Raw genomic sequence first — 20,068 nt, 5'->3', positions numbered from 1 at the left:
AGACTAGTTAACAATATAACCATCTTGCAAATAGTTTCATCATATTCAATTTACTTCTTTATTTATTGAGTGAGAAGGGAGGGAGGGTGTGTGTGTGTGTGTGTCTGTGTGTGTGTGGTAGATAGGAGTTTTGCTCACTCAAACATGTTCTAAGGGGAGAAAGGAAAATTATTGGTTTACTTAATTGCTTTTTTTCTCGCAAATGTAAAAATTTGCCAGACAATTACCTACACTGGCCCTAATATGCCATCATAAAACTTCACATCATACCAAAGTTTTATTGAGAAATACAGTTTCACATTACAAGCTGTAAATTACTCATTTTACAAGCACGTCTGTGTCCCAATAGCCCCGCCCTGTTCATATTAGGCGCTAAGTGATGATTCATTCAAACCATTTTTTTCTTCATTCATCAATATTTAAGAATTAAAATGACTCTCTGTCATCAATTCCCCAAAATGTGTTTTGATATCTGACGGGGCATTTATTTGAGTTATTGTGAGAATGTCGCCCCGACATGCTCCGCGGCGCTCACAAGCCCCGCCGGGCCCCTCCCTCCCCCTCCTGCTCCTCCACTTAGTGCTCATGCAGTGCTGAGCGCCAGGTCAAACGGCTGCAGCCTACTTCTTCTCTGACCCGCAGCATCAGACAAACAGGTAATGACGGTGTTTGTGCAATCCCTCAACGTTGTTTGGTGATACATTAACCACAACATTAGCGCTGGTCTGACGTTTCCTAAAAACGAGCGAGCGCGAGAGAGCGTGAGAGTGAGAGAGCGCGAGAGAGAGCGAGAGAGAGCAAGATAGCGCGAGAGAGAGCGAGCGAGAGAGCGAGCGAGATCAAGAGAGAGAGAGCGCGAGCAAGAGAGAGTGAGAGAGAGCGAGAGAGAGAGAGAGAGAGAGAGAGTGAGAAAGAGAGCGAGAGAGCGAGCGACAGCGAGCGAGAACGAGAGAGAGCGAGCGCGCGAGAGAGAGCGAGCGACAGCGAGCGAGAGCGAGAGAGAGAACATGCGAGAGAGCGAGAGAGAGAGAGTGTGCGAGAAAGCGCGAGAGAGCGCGAGAAAGTGCGAGCGCACACGAGAGAGAGCGAGAGAGCGAGAGCGAGTGAGATAGAGCGAGAGAGGAAGCGAGCGAGAGAGGAAGCAAGCGAGAGAGGAAGCGAGCGAGAGCGAGAGAGGAAGCGAGCAAGAGAGGAAGCGAGCGAGAGAGGAAGCGAGCGAGAAGAAGCGAGCGAGAGGAAGAGAGCGAGAGGAAGCGAGCGAGTGCGAGCAAGAAGAAACGAGCGAGAGGAAGCGAGCGAGAGCGCGAGAGGAAGAGAGCGAGAGGAAGCGAGCGAGTGCGAGCGAGAAGAAGCGAGCGAGAGGAAGCGAGCGAGAGCGCGAGAGCGAGCGAGAGCGCGAGAGCCAGACACACAGACACAGACAGACAGACACACACAGACAGACACACACACAGACAGACAGACAGACACACACACACACAGACAGACACACACACACACAGACAGACACAGACGCGCGAGAGAGCACGAGCGCGAGAGAGCACGAGCGCGTGAGAGCACGAGCGCGAGAGAGCACGAGCGCGAGAGAGCACGAGCGCGCGAGAGCGATGTAATGTTTTCAGCGGCGCTAATTGTGGTTAATTTATCACCAAACAACGTCGAGGGATTGCGCAAACACCGTCATTACCTGTTTGTCTGATGCTGCGTGTCAGAGAAGAAGTAGGCTGCAGCCGTTTGGCCTGGCGCTCTGCACTGCATGAGCACTAAGTGGAGGAGAAGGAGGGAGGAGGGAGGGGCACGGGGGGGCTTGTGAGCGCCGCGGAGCATGTTGGGGCGAAATTCTCACAAGAACTCAAATAAATGCCCCGTCAGATATCAAAACACATTTGGGGGGAATTGATGACAAAGAGAGTAATTTTTATACTTAAATATTGATGAATGAAGAAAAAATTGGGCAAAAGGGCAGGTACTTGAGCACCACTAGGGGTGTACCTGTGCATGTGCAACACGAATTTCAGACTCAGTGTGCAAAGGCCTTAAGGTGTTGGAGGGGGGGTGGTTTGACAGGTGATGAACACTAGAAAGGGGTGCGTGCAGCAAAATGTTTTAAACCCCTGCCCTACACAATTCAAACGTCTTGAACCTGCCTCTCCTTCAATTGGTTGAATCTGTAAACCAATCATTTTCCTTTCTGCCCTCAGAACATGTTGGAGTAAGCAAAACTCCAATCTGGTGTGTGTGTGTGTGTGTGTGGTGGGGGGGTTGTGTGGGGGTGGGGTGTGTGTGTGTGTGTGTGGTGGGGGGGTTGTGTAGGGGGTTGTCAAATTGTGCAAGGGAGGATTCTATTCTTCCTCTTGAAGATGTTGCACAGGCCTTTCCTGAAGGAGGAAAAGGCCTTTGCGAACACGGAGCGTTTGGTAGATTCCTCCTGGAGCTGGGAGCCTGTGTCTGACTGGGACCCAGGTGGACACACCGTGTTGGGGGGCACAGCTGAACACAGGAGGTAAGAGTTTCAATGAGCTTCTGGTTGTGTGTGTTAATGTCTATGCAAATACTGTGTACTTATTAGACACTGTCCAGGGGCCAGTTGCATAAACTTAGTTTAAGACTAGTCTTAGCCTTAGGCTGTCTTAAATTGTCAGGTTAGACTAGTCTAACTAAGCCTGTCTGTTGCATAAATAGTAAGACTGACTTAATTTGAGGTAAAAAAAAAATGCGGTAAGGGCTGAGTTGCTATGCCAACGATCTGTTAGTAGGATCTTAGGATAATTTATTACGAAAGGAATTAAGTGTGTTAGGCCTATTTGTAACGGCAGAAAACGTTGACTTGGTTCTGCTTTTCCGCAGAATAACATGGAATTTTATTAAACGAGTGAGTAGATGACAACATGACTCACTTTGTTGACGCTAGCGCCAGTCAGTCAGTGTTACGTTAGTCACTGATAGTAAAGTTTTATGCAACAGGTAAATTGAAGAGTGTCTATGGCAAGTCGGAATTAAAGTTACATTTAAGTCTAAGACTAGGTCTATTTTTATGCAACTGGCCCCAGTATCTATACCAGTGGACTTACGGATGAAGTCCTTGTGTGAAGACGTCTGTGTGATCTCAGGTTGGCCATCCTTAGTCTTCCTGTATTTCTACATTACAGAAATTAAACCAGTTAGGCAGAAGTACTAAATATGCTCTAACTCATTTAAAGACGGTTTCAAACAATACAACTGGCAAATATGTAGGAAGATTATAAAAATCTATATTTAGAGTGAAACATAAATCTGGGTGTTAATAACTACATTCTGTTTTTACCTTGAAACCGAAATGCTTGGAAAACTTCTTTTTCCATTTCTTCTTCTCCTTCTCACAGAGAGCACTCACGTCCTCTTGCTGTTCCACTGTGGAGGACAGACAGAGGGCCCTCACTTCCTCTTCCTGTTCCACTGTGGAGGACTGACAGAGAGCCCTCACTTCCTCTTCCTGTTCCACTGTGGAGGACTGACAGAGAGCCCTCACTTCCTCTTTCTGTTCCACTGTGGAGGACTGACAGAGGGCCCTCACTTCCTCTTCCTGTTCCACTGTGGAGGACTGACAGAGGGCCCTCACTTCCTCTTCCTGTTCCACTGTGGAGGACTGACAGAGGGCCCTCACTTCCTCTTCCTGTTGAAGCAGCAGCTTGTCATATGCAGTCATGAGGGTGTTGAGCTGGTCCTGGAGGCTTATGGACAAGTCCCTGAGCGTGGCTGGGTCGAGCCAGAGATTTGAGGAGGCTAGCAGATGGTATGACTTCACACTGAGCGAGTCGACCACCTGACTTACGGTCTCGGTGCTTCCATCAACGGACTTCTCCGGAAGGTCATTGTCGTCTCCCGTGTCGAACCTCGTGCATCTCACGATCGGACAACTGTTGACAACGACTTTGCCGTCGATCGGGGTACTGGGCAGTGTGACCTGTTCAAACTCAAAGGCCTTTGAGCTTTGGGCAGTAGAGGATTTGAAGTGGACTTTGCGAGCTGCTGGCTTCAGTACGTGAAGTGTCTGAGGTGGTCGTTCCTCCGTGCAGCTCTCCAGAGAGACAGTGACGGAGGCTCTCTCGCTTCCCTCCGAAACCTCTCCTTTCATTCCCCCTTTTCCTTCCGGCTCTTCTTTGCTGGAAATGAAAACAACATATTTTCCCTGGGCACACAGAACTCCCCACGTAAGACAGGCATGACGCAAGGCTTTTCAGCAACACTGAAAACAGACGTGAAGTCATCTTGTCATTAAATGTTATATTTCTACCACACAGTCTTCAAAGAACACATTCTTTCATGTGTCTTACTTCCCTCCTTACTTATAAGCGAACACTATATGAGTTCATCATTATTCATCCTGACTGTATACAGTCTTCCCCTAGCCTTCGTCCCTCTTTCCCTTATTCCTGCTCACATCACAAGTCTCTTTGACCATCTCCTTGTCTCCTCATCCATGGCCCTGATGTGCGCTGTGTCGTACTCAACACGTCTACAAAGGACCTGGTAATCTCGAGAGACCTTTCGCAGTAGCCCGCGTAGTCCACATTGGATGGCCTTCATGCCCAGTGACTTGTGACAGTCAGGCATGGCAGAAGACTTCTACAAGACAGGAACACATTGTAGATCTGTGATATCTAGACTCAGTCTTGTTGACTACAGTTGTGTAGTCAACAAGAGGTGGGGTGGCTACCTCTATGATTTCGGACAAAAATCAATGTTTTACGTGGTGAGTAAGGGGTTTGAAAATGCCTTTGAGGAAACCAAATCCACATGAGCTCCCAAGACTCTAACAAACCACAACTTTGGAGAAAGGCACTCACCAATACTATGCACGGGCACTTAGTCAGTTTAAGAACTCTTTGTACTTCGAGTTTCTTCTCCAATATTTCCTGTCTCCAAGCCTTGTAGTGGTCCTGCTTGTTCAACAACCTGAGAGAGAGAGAGAGAGAGAGAGAGAGAGAGAGAGAGAGAGAGAGAGAGAGAGAGAGAGAGTTGTTTTCATGTCACTGGATGTAAACATTGTGTAAACACAGTCTGCTTTACTAGCATACTCACAGAAGGACAGGTTTCCTTATCACATGACGGTTTCTGAGTGTTTCCCTGAAGACTTTTGTGCTCTGCCGAAGCCGATAGCTTTCGGCAGAGTCCACCACAAACACCAGGGCATGGCACCGGGGGTAATAGTCTTCCCACAGGGCCCTGAGACTAGGATCCCCGGGCAGGTCCAGCAGGGTCACCTGGTAGCCTGCCACAGGCATCTCTACCCCAGAGACACCGGAAGAGTCCATCTCTACCCCAGAGACACCAGCCGACACCTGTATCTGCTCTGCTGGTGTGCGACCTGCAGGACAAACCCAAAAGTCAGTCAGCACTGGTGCTGTTTACACATGCTGGAGGGGACTGTCACTCAGTTTACTAACCTGTAATCATTTGGAGTAACAACGTCTTTCCCGCTCCATCAAGTCCAACCATTAACAAAGTGACTTTCTTCTTTTGACACGACCTAAACAATTTATAAAAGAAAAAAATTATGTATATAATAACAATAGGGCTGGGCCCTGTAGTCGAGCATGGTGTTGACCTGTAGCACATTAGGGCAAGCCACGGGTCATCTTGTCTAAGGATCCTCTTGGCTGTTTGCACTGGTCTCTCCGCATGACCATTGCCTTGAGGGTTATGTGGACTGGAGGTCATGTGCTTAAAGTCCAACTGTCTTGCCAGCTCCTGGAACTCCACAGTAGAAAACTGTGGCCCATTGTCACTGCCAACTTAGTCCGCAATTCCAAAGTGGGCGAACGTTGCCTTCAGCTCCTGGATAACCAGGGCAAGAAGGAGGTGGCTCCTTCTGCTGTGCCCACATGACATGACTGCCTCTTTTATATCAGAAGAGATTCCTGGCCACTATACTGAGACATTGGCCCTTTCCCTGAACTTTGTCAGGCCCTGGTACCCTTCATGTATTCTTTTAAGAATGTCATCTCTAAAGGACTGTGGTACAACCATGCGGCTTCCCCTAGTGACAATACCATCATACTCGGACAGTTCACCTCTGACAGAGACAAACTCCCTAACTGAGCTGGGGGTCTTACTTATGTGCTCTGGCCAACCAGACTTGATGAGCTTGATCACAGCCTGGAGCTTGTTATCCAGCTGCTGTGGCAGCCCTGATACAGTCCATTTTCCCCTGAGTTGCAGGCATGCCCTGCATGATAGCCGCAACATAGCACTCAACATCTGTGTGTGTGTGTCTCTTTTGGAGTGTCTTTCTGTGGACTCCGTGACAGTGTGTCGGCTACAACTAAAGTTTTTCCTGGGGCATGTTCTGCAGTCGGCTTGAATCTTCTGAGATGCACCAGCAGTCTTTGGCAGCGCAGTGGGACATTGTCAAAGGTCCTTGCTGTTGATAAGAGGTACCAGTGGCTTGTGATCTGTCACACGTTTGAAGTCATCCAGGCCGTAGAGGTATTTCTCAAACCTCTCTCAGGCCCAGACACTCGCCACACACTCTTTCTCGATCGGTGCGTATTGCGTCACCGCCTCCGTGAGTCTCCGGAGCAATAAGCACGTCCCCATTCTTCTTAAGGACCATTGGTGCACACCAATCTGTTGGATTGGTCACTCGCTTTAAGATATCATTGTCCTCCATCTGTTTCAGTTCCTCCTTAACTTTCTGCATCCGTGGTAGGGGAACCCTTCGTGCTGTGTGCATTGCATGGCTGTGTGTTCTCTTTTAACTGAGTTCTCACTGGCTCTGTTTTCAGTGTGCCATTATCTCAATGCCTCATGGTGGTGTTGTAAGTAGTTGACTGTTTTTTGAAATGCAGCGTTTTTATAAATGTTTCGTTTTTGTTAATGTCGTTGTGTTGTGTGCTAATATTGTTGTGTTTTCAACTTTTGTTTGCTTCGCTAATGTTGTTGGGTTGTGCACCCGTGGGCCACCGTAGTAATCCCTTACTTTACTCGTTATTCGAAAAACGTAATCGGATTACAGTATAAAGCGTTACTTCTAACGTGCTAAATACTTCTAACATAAGTACATAATTTACACACTAGAGATTTTGATTAGTTAGTTATAAAATATGATAGATAGATTGATTGTCATTCGACAGTACAGAGTAAGTGCACATAAGAACGAAATGTTGTTCTACTGGCTCTTAGTGCTCTAACTAAAAATAAAAACAAAACAGTACTCTTGTGCGGAGTGAATAAAAATAAAGGCAGATAAATACCATATTATAAAATATAAATATTGCACATAATAAATATGGGTATTGCACATATTAAAAATACAGCATATAAATACAAATACAAAATCCCTTGCAAACAGCGGCATACAAGACCAATCTGGACCAATATGGCATACAGGTGTTTTTGTTTTTATGGCATTTAATGTATAATATAATAATTGTACCTATAATATAATACTATTATAATATCACTGTGTTTAATCGCAATTCAGTTCCACTTTACGGTACAAATGCTGTGACAACGTTTTTTACTTAGGCTATCTACATTTTCGTCAAATTCCTGCCGAATGTGTCGAGAGCTAACCGGTCGATAACAGGATACGCTAAACTTGAATGTAGTAGCTTTCATCTAGCAATGAAAGCTAGGACAGCATCTCCTTACCTGTCAGGTAGACTACTGCACCCGGTTCCCATCGTGCTAGGCTAGGCCTACTCTGTAGATCAAGCAGGTTAGATGGGTAGGGATCTTAGTGATATCAGCAACCAGCACCCTGGTCAAATCCTGTCTTGTGCTTTAGGTCTTCTTGAATCCATGTTCCACCGATGAATCGTCTATCAGAAAGTCAAATCGAGTTTCAAAACGATACTGATCTCCGACGCTGAATTTACAGAATTTATAGACTTGAGAGCCATTATGACGTCATAGAACACGTCGATCCAGACTGGTTAATCGGGACAGGCTTGTTGCTAAACAACCTTTATGACATCATAGTAAATGAGCTTGTTTTGACGGAACAGGACGAGCGTGTGGTGTGTACCTGCTGGCTGAATACACTGGGGATATAACTACAGCCTACATATATTACATATACCTTGATACTAACTGATGGTTGGATGGATGGACAATTAAACACTGTAGATTTCTCCCTTTACAGTGTTTTTCCATTGCTTTGGCGCATTTCACGAAACAGAAATTACATTCTCAAAACAACACGTGCAAACCTCCAAACCACTGGGCACTTGTTCACAACAGATTCAGATTCGAATTTCTCATTCCTTTAATCAAATTGCAATTGTATTAGCACATCCTTGATGTGACAAGTGCAATTGCCTACAGTTGGAACAAATTTCAAATGATTTAGCACATCTTTGCAAATGGTTAAGTACAATTGCCTTCAGTTAGGCCAATTACAAATTGAATATATCTTGCTGGTCTAAACTGACTGTTGTTTCTCAGTCAAGTGGTTATTCTCTGCAAAACATTTTGGCATAATTTCCTTGTGTACATCACTCCACTGTCAAAATCTTTCAGGCACATACAGTACATACCATGAAAAACATCATGGTATGTACTGTAATATGGATCTCTTGGATCATCTGCTTACAGTCATTGTCAGGTGCAAATACAAGTTTACTAAACAAGGGGACATATCCGATCACCAATCACACAGTAAGTTTAGTTAGCTGACAGGAGCTATCCAGGAGTATAAATGCTTCCATCAAATATATAGAGCTTGTCCCAGGCCAGCTCAGGGGCAACATCACCATGTGTGCTGCCATATCAGAGAATGGTGTAGTCACCCACATTCCAGTCTTGGCCCATACAATACCCAGAAGCTCCTGGTGTTCTTGGACCGCCTGCACTCCGATCATATCCCTCTACATGACAGGGGTTTGATAGGGCCTCACTTGCTTACATTTGTCATTGTGTGGGACAATGTAAGCTTCCACTGTGGCCCACTCATCAGGGTTCACTGCCCATCCAAGAATGCTGATGGTGCTCTTATCACCTTACTCCCCATTCCTCAATCCTATCGAGGAGTTTTTTTCTGCATGGATGTGGAGGGTCTATGAGCATCGGGCTCAAAACCAGAGGTCCCTGCTCCAGGCAATGGATGCTGCTTGTGATGATGTCACAGCAGATCAGTGTAGGGGATGGTTGCGGCATGCACAATGATTCTTCCCCTGTTGCATCGCAAGGGAGAACATCAGATGTGATGTTGATGAAATCTGTGGCCAGACAGACAGGAGCGCGAGGATGACCAGTAGAGTGAGGACGACAACTAGTGAAACTCCAGCTTTGCTTTACTTTCTTACTGTATGTGTTGTTAGTGTAGGTTATAGATAATGTTAGTTTTGATGTGCTTATTGTATGACAGTATATTGTGCTGTACACATTTCCTGTTACAGTAACCAGAATGTATGGCAATTACAATAACAATTTCCATGGCAGTGTCAGTGCAATATGTGATGTGAAACCTTGTAGGCTACTCTTCAGTTCATCTTTTTTCAACAACGAGATAGCCCCAAAAACATTGTGGGTAGCCAAAACATGAAGCATACATTGTGAAAAGCAAATACTGTAAGTACTCAAAATACGAAAATTTCTCTCAAAGGATGATGCCGAAAAACGAATACATGCATTTGTTACGTCCCGATTGGACTATTGCAATGTGTTGTTCTCTGGCCTACCAATTACCCACCTAAAAAATTTACAGCGGGTGCAAAATGCTGCTGCTAGACTATTGACCAGAACAAGAAGGTTTGATCACATAACATCTACTCTTGTCTCTCTACACTGGCTCCCTATCCAAGCCAGAGCTGACTTCAAAGTTCTACTACTAACCTACAAATCTCTGCATGGATTGGCACCACTGTACCTCTCCGGTCTCCTTGCACCCTATTGCCCCGCAAGGACACTTAGATCTCAAGATGCCGGCTATCTGGTGGTTCCCAAAGTTAAGAAAAAAACAGCTGGAGGTAGGGCGTTCTCATATAGAGCGCCTCTTCTCTGGAATAAACTACCCGTCTCAATTAGGGAGTCTGATACTGTTTCAACGTTTAAAATTAGGTTAAAAACGTTATTGTTTAGTCAATTCTACGACTGTTAAAGGTAAGTATGTTACTAGTTGGAGGCAACGGGGGACGGGTTGTTTCCATCCTTATTCTTTAAGTATAACTTATTTTAGAGTTCTCTTCCCCTGGAATTTCATGTTCCAAATGAGGGGGGCTGTCGCTGTCTTGGTGTGTGGGGTTGCATCAAATTCCCCTTTTTTGCTCTGTTAAATTGCTGCACCAGTCCACACTTGACCGGTGGGGATCTCATTCTATTATGACTGTAACTGTTAGCTGCTCCTGGCATTCTCTAATCCCTGCTCTCCTCTCTCTGTCCCCCCCCCACACACATCCCTTGTGGTGTGGGGTGTTTGAGTTGTCAGCACCTGCCTGGTCGTCGGTCAGCCAACGCTGGACCTGGTCGCGAGTCTCCCGGTCCTGTCCTACATCTATAAAGTTGAATAATGGATTTTGGTGTTTTAAAAACCCTTAGACACTGTATGACTATGTTTAGCCTGTGTTCTGCTCCTCTCTCCCACCAACCGTCTCTGGAGGAGGGGATCCCTCTCTGAATTGCTCCACCCAAGGTTTCTTCAATTTTTTCTCCTGTTGAGAGTTTTTGGGGAGTTTTTCCTTTCCTTCCTTGAGGGTCTAGGTTGGTTGAGGGGCAGTTCTATGGGCATATGTGAAGCCCTCTGTGACATGCTTGCGTGTAAAAAGGGCTATACAAATACATTTGATTTGATTTGATTTACCAATGGGAAGAAACATAAGAGCATGTAGTTACAGTAAACAAGTTACAATTACAACAACATGAACCTCACAAGTGCAAGAGTGTACCTGTAGGAAAGCAAGCAACAGTAATATAATTCACAGTGAATACAAGAAGTTACAGTAAATCAGTTACAACTAACCAACAAGAGCAACAAGTCCCTCAATAAGAGTCATTGTTTCCCTGGAGGAAACTAACATCTGGTCCAGCAAATCATTCCTGAGTACCGTTGTACTCCCGGAACAAGTGCGTCTTTAGCCTTTTCTTGAAGATGGAGAGACAGTCAGTATCTCTGATGGAGGTGGGGAGGTGATTCCACCATTGGGGGGCCAGACAGGAGAAGAGCTTGGGTTGGGAGCAGGCGCTATTGAGAGGTTGGACCACCAGACGGTTGTCAGAAGTAAGTAAGTAAGACTTTATTTATATAGCACATTTCATACAAGAATTGCAGCTCAAGGTGCTTTACATAAAACCAACAAAAACATATAACAAACCAGACAAGCCGCACTCTATCTGCGGTCTCTCAAATCCGTCTTAGACCCGAGTTGCCACTTGCACTTTCCTATTTCGTGCTTGGCAATGTTTCGGTAGGCTTTTGTGTGGTACCTAGCAACTGGTACTTTTTTTTTAACCCTCTGTTGAGGTTTCAAGGGAGCTGAAGTTGGTCAGAGAGAATCGCGACATGGGACATACTGCACAGACCCGCCATTTTTAAACAGCCAAGCTACTATTAGGCTATAGCATGTAATAGCGACCGCTGTCTATAATAGCGGCTGCATTTTTGTTTTTGCCACTGGAATACTCGATTAGAGGTCAACCCGCAAAACACAGTTGTCAGTTGAGGAGGTGTGGAAGATCCTGTGGTTGTGGATGCAGCCAGAGTGGCATGTGTTGAAGACAACGTTTTGCGGCGGCGTTATGACCAGTTACATAAAATGTGTAGCCTACTATACGCAGTGGAAAACAAATCTAGCGAGTAGAGTAAAGTTGAGCTGGTATCATGCAGTGGAAAACCACAACAAATGCCTTCCAGACAGACATTCTGCCCTACATTAGTACCGGCTCCTATGCTATGTTTATATAACTTAGGACCCTCCTAATAATTCTGTTTTCTCTCTACCTGTTACAGATCGTGCCATATCCTCCTGTTCATCTGCCTGCCTGCCACACCGGATCTCCTTCGTTCTCCTTAACCTTTATTCCAATAAACTGTGGAATTGTGAGTAAGACCAGAAGATGAGTAAGCAGGAGGTGGGGGAGGAGGAGAAGTTCGAGAGCAAGTCTTCCTGTTTTTTACTCCCTGACACATCACTGTGGTAACAGCAGTCATCAATTGATTCACACATACACGAACACAAGCACACACTTTTTGGTTAGTGCCGTGAGGGTCAGTCCAGTGTCTTAAACTGACAAGTAAGACACACACGCTGTCGATTTTCTCCCAGCCCCTGTGGTTGCACTTCTGCTTGCTACTGCCAATACTTTCTGTTTCCTCTTTTGGTAGACACACTCTCTAGCTCTTTTTTCTGTACATACACATTTACGCACACACACACGTGCGCGCCCACCCACACACTCACACAACTTTAATCTCTCTCCTTGTCCTCCCCTCATCCTCTTCATCAGTCCCTTATAGTTTCCACACAATTACTGTAAGGTGACTAACTGGCCTCCAAACCGGGTCTGCTTCAAGCTTGAATGTACAGCAGAACACACACACACTCTCACATGCAAGAACATGTACACACACACACACACAACCATGCACTATTCCCCGTCTGTTGTTGCCACTAAACGAGCAAAAAGGTATGTGTGTGAGAGCAAGATAAAACATTGAGAAGCCACACCCAGGATTGGGTCCTTCAGTTTGTACAGGAGGTGAACTGGAGTCCTCCAGTACAGGGAAACACGATGACCCAGTTCACTTTTGACGGTCACATGACTGACGTTTAGTTTTGACATATTATGAATTATAGTTAAATAGTATTTAAATAACATTGTAATACTATTTAAATAGAAATAGCAGAAATTACAACTAGTATTATCTCAGGTGTATTACAAGTAGTGTGTTTTTGCCACATCGACTCACATTGTAAATACCCAATCACTGGTTAAATATTATTCCCATCTATCAACAATAATAGTCGTTTCTGTAGACACTGTCAAATTCGGCACAATTGAAGTTTATAGCTCCTTTTATTATTATTTTATCATCGTCGTATCATTATCATGATCAGTATCATTATAGATTACATGACACAATATATTGCAGAATAAAAATAATATTGTTATTGGCAAAGGGTGAAATAAGTAAAAAAGTCCACTGCACTGTCCACAACTACTCTGAAGAGTATGAATGAGGCTGCATTGAGAGGTTTGAACCCTGATCCCCTTTCTCCCCCAGTTCTTTCCCCCCCAGTTCTTTCCCCCCTCTCTTCTTAATTAAATGCACAAGATCAACGCCATGGAGAGACACACTAACAGCCCCGCCGAGTCCTCCTGGAATAAACAAGCCGCTGATTTAAAACTGTTAGTCATATGTGAACATTGAGTGTAGTATATGTTAGCTTCTACACAGGTCCATACTGGAGAGGAACCAAGAACGTGTAAAGAGTGAAGCATCAAAGAAGCCTGAAAATTCCCACTATCTCCAGAACTGCTGCTGGCGGTCAAGAGGAGAGCTAGGACCCAGGCATCAGCAGGGGTGGTAGGACAAAGGTGTGTGTAGGGGTCGCTGGCTAGGTTTGGAGGGCAGGCAGAAACGTAGCTGCTTCCAGAAGGGGGAGGAGAGTGGGCAGGAAGAGGAGCCACGCCAGGTGACCTTGTGGCCAGCCTGGGCTAGCAGATGCACAGCCTTTGGGAGAGGGGCCTGGGCCTGGTCCTGGTCAGTGTGGCTGTCTGAAGGTGGAGCTTCTGTCTGGATCAGGACCAGCTGGGTCTGATGCCCCACCAGAGTTGCATGTAGATCACTCAGGAGCCCGTGATGAACCTCACTGCTGTTGTCCTGGTTGTGGCCCTGGTCCTGGTCCTGGTTCTGTCCTTGGTCCAGAGAGCAGGGGACCAGAACCAGCCTGCGACTTTGTTTTATGCAGTCCAGAACTGCCTTGGCTACAGCTGAAATACACAAACACACACGTTAATTTCACCCACAGCCGGCCAGCCAATCAGAGACACAACCAGCCAGCCAAATAGACAGAGACACAGTCAGACATTGATTGACAGATAGGCCGAGGCAGACAGACAGGTGTGGTGTCTCACCTTGTCCAGGCAGGACATCTCGGTGGTAAAGACAGAGGCTGTATCAGAGGCAGCTGCTCCTCTAGCACCGCCTCCAGCATCCTCCGGTCTTGTGCAGTAAGCCCCACCCCTCCGGGGCCCTCAAAAGGCATTATGTAGGCATCGTAGCTCTTTCCATCTGAGTAAAGAGGGTGAGGTACACACATGGACTACCTTCCAGGGTCCCCCCAGCTCAGGGGTGGTACTGGAGAGCTAGAACTAGGTGTGTGAAAACCAGACTATTCAAAAACACAAGGCTTGGTGACAACCTGTCCAGGCACGTTTCAGACCACTTCATGTCAGCTCCCCCCCCCTTCCACACAAACAAACACCCACACACATATACACACACCTGAGGTCCTTCCATGGAAACCCAGCCTGTCCCGTAAAAACAGAACAATGTCCATCCTCAGGGTCACGTATATGACTATCGACATGACGACCACAACCACCAAGAGCACTGGGAGACCAACGACCAGGATATACGAGGGTGGGGGGGCTATGGGAACAGTAAGGACAGGCACCATGGAAACAGTCTGTTAGACAGGTTCACAAGTTATCCATTTACTTAGTTGGTTACAGTAAAAAGTCCTATTTGAATTAGTGTCATTACCAGAGAATGTTTTATTCTGGAAGAACTGTGAAGGTAGATCTTTATAACACAAGTAGAACACGATAGAACAGTAATTTAGGTTGCTAGTGAAGATTAATGTCTGGGTTAAAAAAAGCAATCAGTTCATTGAATAATCAGTCAATTTACTAGACAATTACTGTAGCTAGATTGTTAGTTTTTTGGTTTGTTTTCTAATGAGCCAGTTTGTTGGTTAGTTATGGAATGAGTCTGTTACTTAGTTAGGTGTACCCTTGAGTATCAGGCTGATCGATGCTAGGTCCATGCCGCTGGTGGAGGTGAGAATACAGGTGTAGTTGAAGACCAGGGCCTCCTCAGACACCTCCCTGATGGTCAAGGTTGCCGAACCATTCTGCCTGAGGGAGGTGGAGGGTGTCACAGTTTTACTATCAAGGGCCTGCTAAATGTGTGTTCAGAGAACCTGTGTGTGTGTTTCTGTGTGTCTGCATGGGTCTGTGTGCGAGGGAGTGCCTGTCTGTAAGCTCACTCCTTGTAGAAGACAGGGAGCATCTCATTCTCGTCCAGAAAGGTCATTGTCGTGTTCATTGTCTTCATCCAATACACCTCACTATCCAAGTCCTTGTATATGCTACTATTACAGACAATCTCTGTATGGGAGCCTGGAGATAAAACACACACATATGCATTGCCACTCACGCACACACATCAATTCACTCTAACAAACATACAGAACCTTACTGAATGGTAGCAGCTCGAATCGACTGGATTCGAATACTCGCCTTTTTAGTTTTTCAGAGCTGAAGTTAGTCAGAGAGATTCGCGACAAGGGACATACTGCACAGACCCGCCATTTTTAAACAGCCAAGCTACTATTAGGCTATAGCATGTAATAGCGACCGCTGTCTATAATAGCGGCCGCAATTTTCTTTTGCCACTGGACTACTCGATTAGAGGTCAACCCGCAAAACGCAGTTGTCAGTTGAGGAGGTGTGGAAGATCCTGTGGTTGTGGATGCAGCCAGAGTGGCATGTGTTGAAGACAACGTTTTGCAGCGTCGTTATGACCAGTTACATAAAATGTGTAGCCTACTATACGCAGTGGAAAACAAATCTAGCGAGTAGAGTCAAGTTGAGCTGGTATCATGCAGTGGAAAACCACAACAAATGTCTTCCAGACAGACATTCTGTAGCCTATGCAAGAGAAACATACCAAGGGTCACTTCTATGACTTCACCATTTCGTGGAGTGAGGATCTTTGGCTGCATGTTCCCTGTAAACACACACACACTCATAAACACACACATCCACCAACAGACGCACACACAAATAGTTTTGGTCTGGTCTGGGAGTTCCCACATACAGTACTCCACAAAACTGCCCAGGAACATGACAGTAGATGAGTAAAAGTGTAAGTGGGTGTTCCCAGTGGGGTTCTCCCAAACATGAACCCAAACCCAGGGGGATTCTCTCAGTGCTCGGTGACCAGAAACAACCGGCTGAAACACAATCAGGGTAAGCACTGAAGATGATGGAAAGAGGCATTCAATTAAACAGAGAAAACTCCAGTCCCTCCAACTGTAGCCTACCTGAGACTTCTAGGAAGAGCAGAAGGAGGAGGAGGTAAAAGGAGTCCATTCTCAATCTCCTCTTCAATTGAAAATAAACTGGTGCCCGCAAGGATTACCTTGTGGTGTGCTCTGAGAGATCTCACCAAGTACCCTAGAAATGTTTCTACAACATCGGAATGTTTTTTCTGGACATTACACTGTCAACACTGTATGGGGAACAAAGTTAACGATAACGTTGGATTCACATGACGATGTCATTTTGTGTAACAGCCAATTGAGGCGTGATAGGCAGCGCTAATTAAGTATGAATCTTTTATTCTTTTTTTGATGTTGAAGTCAATTTAATTGTTAACTCTGTGTACACAGTTAAATAATAAGTAGGCTAAAATATAGTTAAATTGTAGATTAATGGTGGGCAGCAATGAAATTTCCAAATAAATTAAGCATTTTTTTTACATTAGTATTTAGCCTACATAAAAAGTGGAAGTTATGCTCTTACAGTTAGGCTATTGAATATAATGAACAATATATAATTAATTAATAGCTATAGGGTTGGTCACTAATTAGAATAAGTAGGCAATACAATAATATAGACATGTAGAGGCTAAATTAGTATAAATTATGTGAATTGATGTAAAAATACAAACCTTGTAAAAAGTAGGCCTACTTACAAAGTCACAACAACGTTGGAATGCCACTATTAAGGTATTACTCAAACATCCAGTTTGAGTTCTCTGTCTTTAGTGTTGTCTTGAAGACATAGACTACATAGGCAATACTGACAGGTTCGGTGTTAACAAAAAGAGAAGTAGAATGTCGATGGATCTCTGCTGACTTCCGTGTCACATTGGTTGGTGGTGGGTGACACTCTGGTACCATCTTGTGTTGCTAATAAGCACACATTGCTACTCCAACTTCTATCGACAATTTTGTGACCTGAATGTACAGGACAGAAAGAGTGGAAACAGATATTTTACTGTTAAGAAAACTGTATTTCTGTTGTGCTCGAGTTCAGTTCCAAACTATACATTGTAGCCAATTAGGGCTTGGTGTCTGGCTGAGATATTACAATTTAACTTGGGCCTACACTCAAAATGTTTGGGGCTGCAGCCCCAGAAAAAATGGCTAGTGACGCCTATAGGTGTATGTATAAAACATATACCTAAATGTAGGCTTGTTTTGTGCTCATCGTGTAATGGAGGAAACAGGGAAAAGGGCATTTTCTTATGACAGTTAGCTAACTAGCTCCTTGTGTATTATGCAAAGAATGCTAAGCAGTTAGGTTTAATGGCTTTGACCAAGCTTGTTTTGTCCTCATACAAGGCAGCACATGAACTACACAGTGTAGGACTAGGAAACGAGAGAGCACGTGCCCCAATATAAATCTGCTGTGCCCCAGTAAAATAAAAAAAAATTGAGTTTTAACAATTTACTTTATTAGTCAGTGCATTAATTTAAATTGATAATCCCGGAAAAAATAAACGCAGTATCCCAATCAACGCTCGTAAAAGTGTTTAACCGAAAACACAAAGCGATGCAGAATTCCATGTCAGCGCGCTCTTCTGAGCTTGCCAAATAGCCACTGCAGCACGCACACAGAAGTCCAGGTGTCGGACTCGGCACAGAAGTCAGAATTGAAGTAGGCTAAGAAAACATTACAAAACTAATGATAGTTTCTAAATGATAGGCCTACCGGTCATGACTAAACATGACTAAAACATAAAAACAATATTACACGAAGCTTCATGATGAAGCTCCAAAAAAACAGTATTAAATATTGATGTCCCTGCCAAAGCTTATATCAAACTTGCGTCCCTGAACTGTTGTACAGTGGGTTAAGCAAGTGGAGTTTCTATAGCCTAGTAGTGCATTGTGTTTTATGTCTATAACTTACCCCCTAGTAGGTGACTTAGTGCTTATATGAGCCGTGCGAGAGTCCAACTAAAGTTGTTCAGTCATTGACCCTGCTTGCTTACACGTCAGCTGTTACTTTCCATCTACTAAGTATCTGGGTGTATCTGGGTCTATCTAAGGTCAGTTATGGCCTCTTTCCATGTCTCCTGATTACTTGGGTCATAATCTTTGGTCAGTGACAGTTCATCTAAGGTACACATTCAGTCCTTAGTCTGTGATAGTTCATCTAAGGTAAGTCAGACAGTTAATCATTCAGTTTCATACAGTTTTCGGCCACGACATTAGCATCGAACCAAAGTACATAAAGAAGTTTATGATCATAACACATTTTGTTTGTTTATCTGTGAAGAAGTAAAAATCTAACTGTAGGCTGTAAACAAACTACACCCTGGCCGCATGACTTCAATGTCACCTCCACTGAGTTTAGAACTTCTGATTTCATGTGTATGACTCTTCTACAAAACAGTAGGTATAAAGTTTAAGGTTGCTTTTCTAAAATCTGCTCATGGCATTAACCTGTATAATGCCAATAATTTGATTTTACTAATTCAACCTTAATCACATATGAGCTTTGTATTACTGTGTGCTGTAATAGCAGCAGACTGAAAAAGAGCCTATTTTTTGGGGGGTTCTGAACCTCCCAACAGCAAACACGATAGAAGAGGGTAATGCCACTTGGCACATGTGGCTTTGTGTATCTATACTAGTGTTGCAATGACACTTGTGATTAGTTATACAACCCCAATTAGCTAAAACTTGGGACGCTGTGCAAAATGTAAATACAAACAGAATCCAATGACGCTGCATCCTCTGGACTAAAGAGGAGAGGCAAGGCAAGTTTATTTGTATAGCACATTTCAACAACAAGGCAATTCAATTCAATGGTCAGCTTGCACATCTAGAAAGGCAACATAAATGCTGAAAGGTATATACAGGTTTTAGAGCAACATTTGCTTGCATCCAGGCAAAAAAAAATTCAGGGAAGGCCTTGCATATTTTAGGAAGACAATGTTAAACCACATCCTGCATCTGTTACAACTGCATGGCTTCGTAAAAGAAGAATCTGGGGGCTGAACTGGCCTGCCTGCAGTCCAGACCTTTCACCAGTTAAAAACATTTGGTGGATCATGAAACGAATAATATGACAAAGAAGACCCAGGACCGTTGAGCAGCAAGAACCCTGTATCAGACACAAAAGGGACAACATTCCTCTCCCACAACTCCAGCAACTGGTCTCGGCTGCGTTCCCCGAAAGCGTCATAAGCCTAAGTTGATTGTAGAATCCATCGTAGGACGAATCTTAGTTTTACGGGCCGTTCCCAAAGACATCGTAGCTAAAGTGTCTCTTGAAAATTCGTAACTCTTGAAAGCGGATAGTTTAGCCTACTCCTTACGAGCATATTTGGGAAACGCACGTAAGAAATATCGATGGTTTCGTTTTTTGCTCGATCGTTGCTACGATCCATTGTTATCGGGAAACGCAGCCCTCCTCAGTTCCCAGACAGATACAGACTGTTGTTAAAAGAAGAGGGGATTCTACACAGTGGTGAACATGGCTTTGTCCCAACTTTTTCGAGACGTGTTGCTGCCATGAAATTCAAAATTACCTTATTTTTTCCTTAAAATGATAGGTGATGATGAAAAATGATACATTTAATCAGTTTAAACATTTGAAATGTTTAATGTTCTATTGTGAATAACATAATGGGTTTATGTGATTTGTAAATCATTGTTTTCTGTTTTGTATTTTATTTTACACAACGTCCCAACTTTTTTGGAATTGAGGTTGCATTTCCAGTTTTACTTAGAGCCCCAAATCCCTTATTGTATTTATGTGTCTGCATACTTCTATGTGTTTGTTTTTCAGATATTGAGCCACCAAGGTTCATAACAGTTAACTCATCGACAACAACCTCAGC

The 20,068-nt window shown here is 44.4% G+C and overlaps 1 protein-coding gene across 1 annotated transcript; it reads right to left on the bottom strand.

The window, feature by feature from the left end:
* Positions 1-13,222: 13,222 nt before the first annotated feature.
* LOC134007457 (interleukin-18 receptor 1-like) lies at positions 13,223-16,594 on the bottom strand. The gene is given in 8 exon segments (XM_062446925.1): positions 13,223-13,914; positions 14,059-14,104; positions 14,106-14,215; positions 14,429-14,575; positions 14,939-15,063; positions 15,195-15,327; positions 15,878-15,937; positions 16,254-16,594. Coding segments are annotated over 8 exon segments (1,089 nt in total). The 5' UTR covers positions 16,303-16,594; the 3' UTR covers positions 13,223-13,495.
* Positions 16,595-20,068: the final 3,474 nt, after the last annotated feature.

This window comes from Osmerus eperlanus, chromosome 21 (assembly GCF_963692335.1).
Source record: "Osmerus eperlanus chromosome 21, fOsmEpe2.1, whole genome shotgun sequence".
NCBI lineage: Eukaryota > Metazoa > Chordata > Actinopteri > Osmeriformes > Osmeridae > Osmerus > Osmerus eperlanus.
The sequence above is the reverse complement of the archived record's forward strand: the minus strand, read 5'-3'. Positions and strand labels throughout refer to the sequence as shown.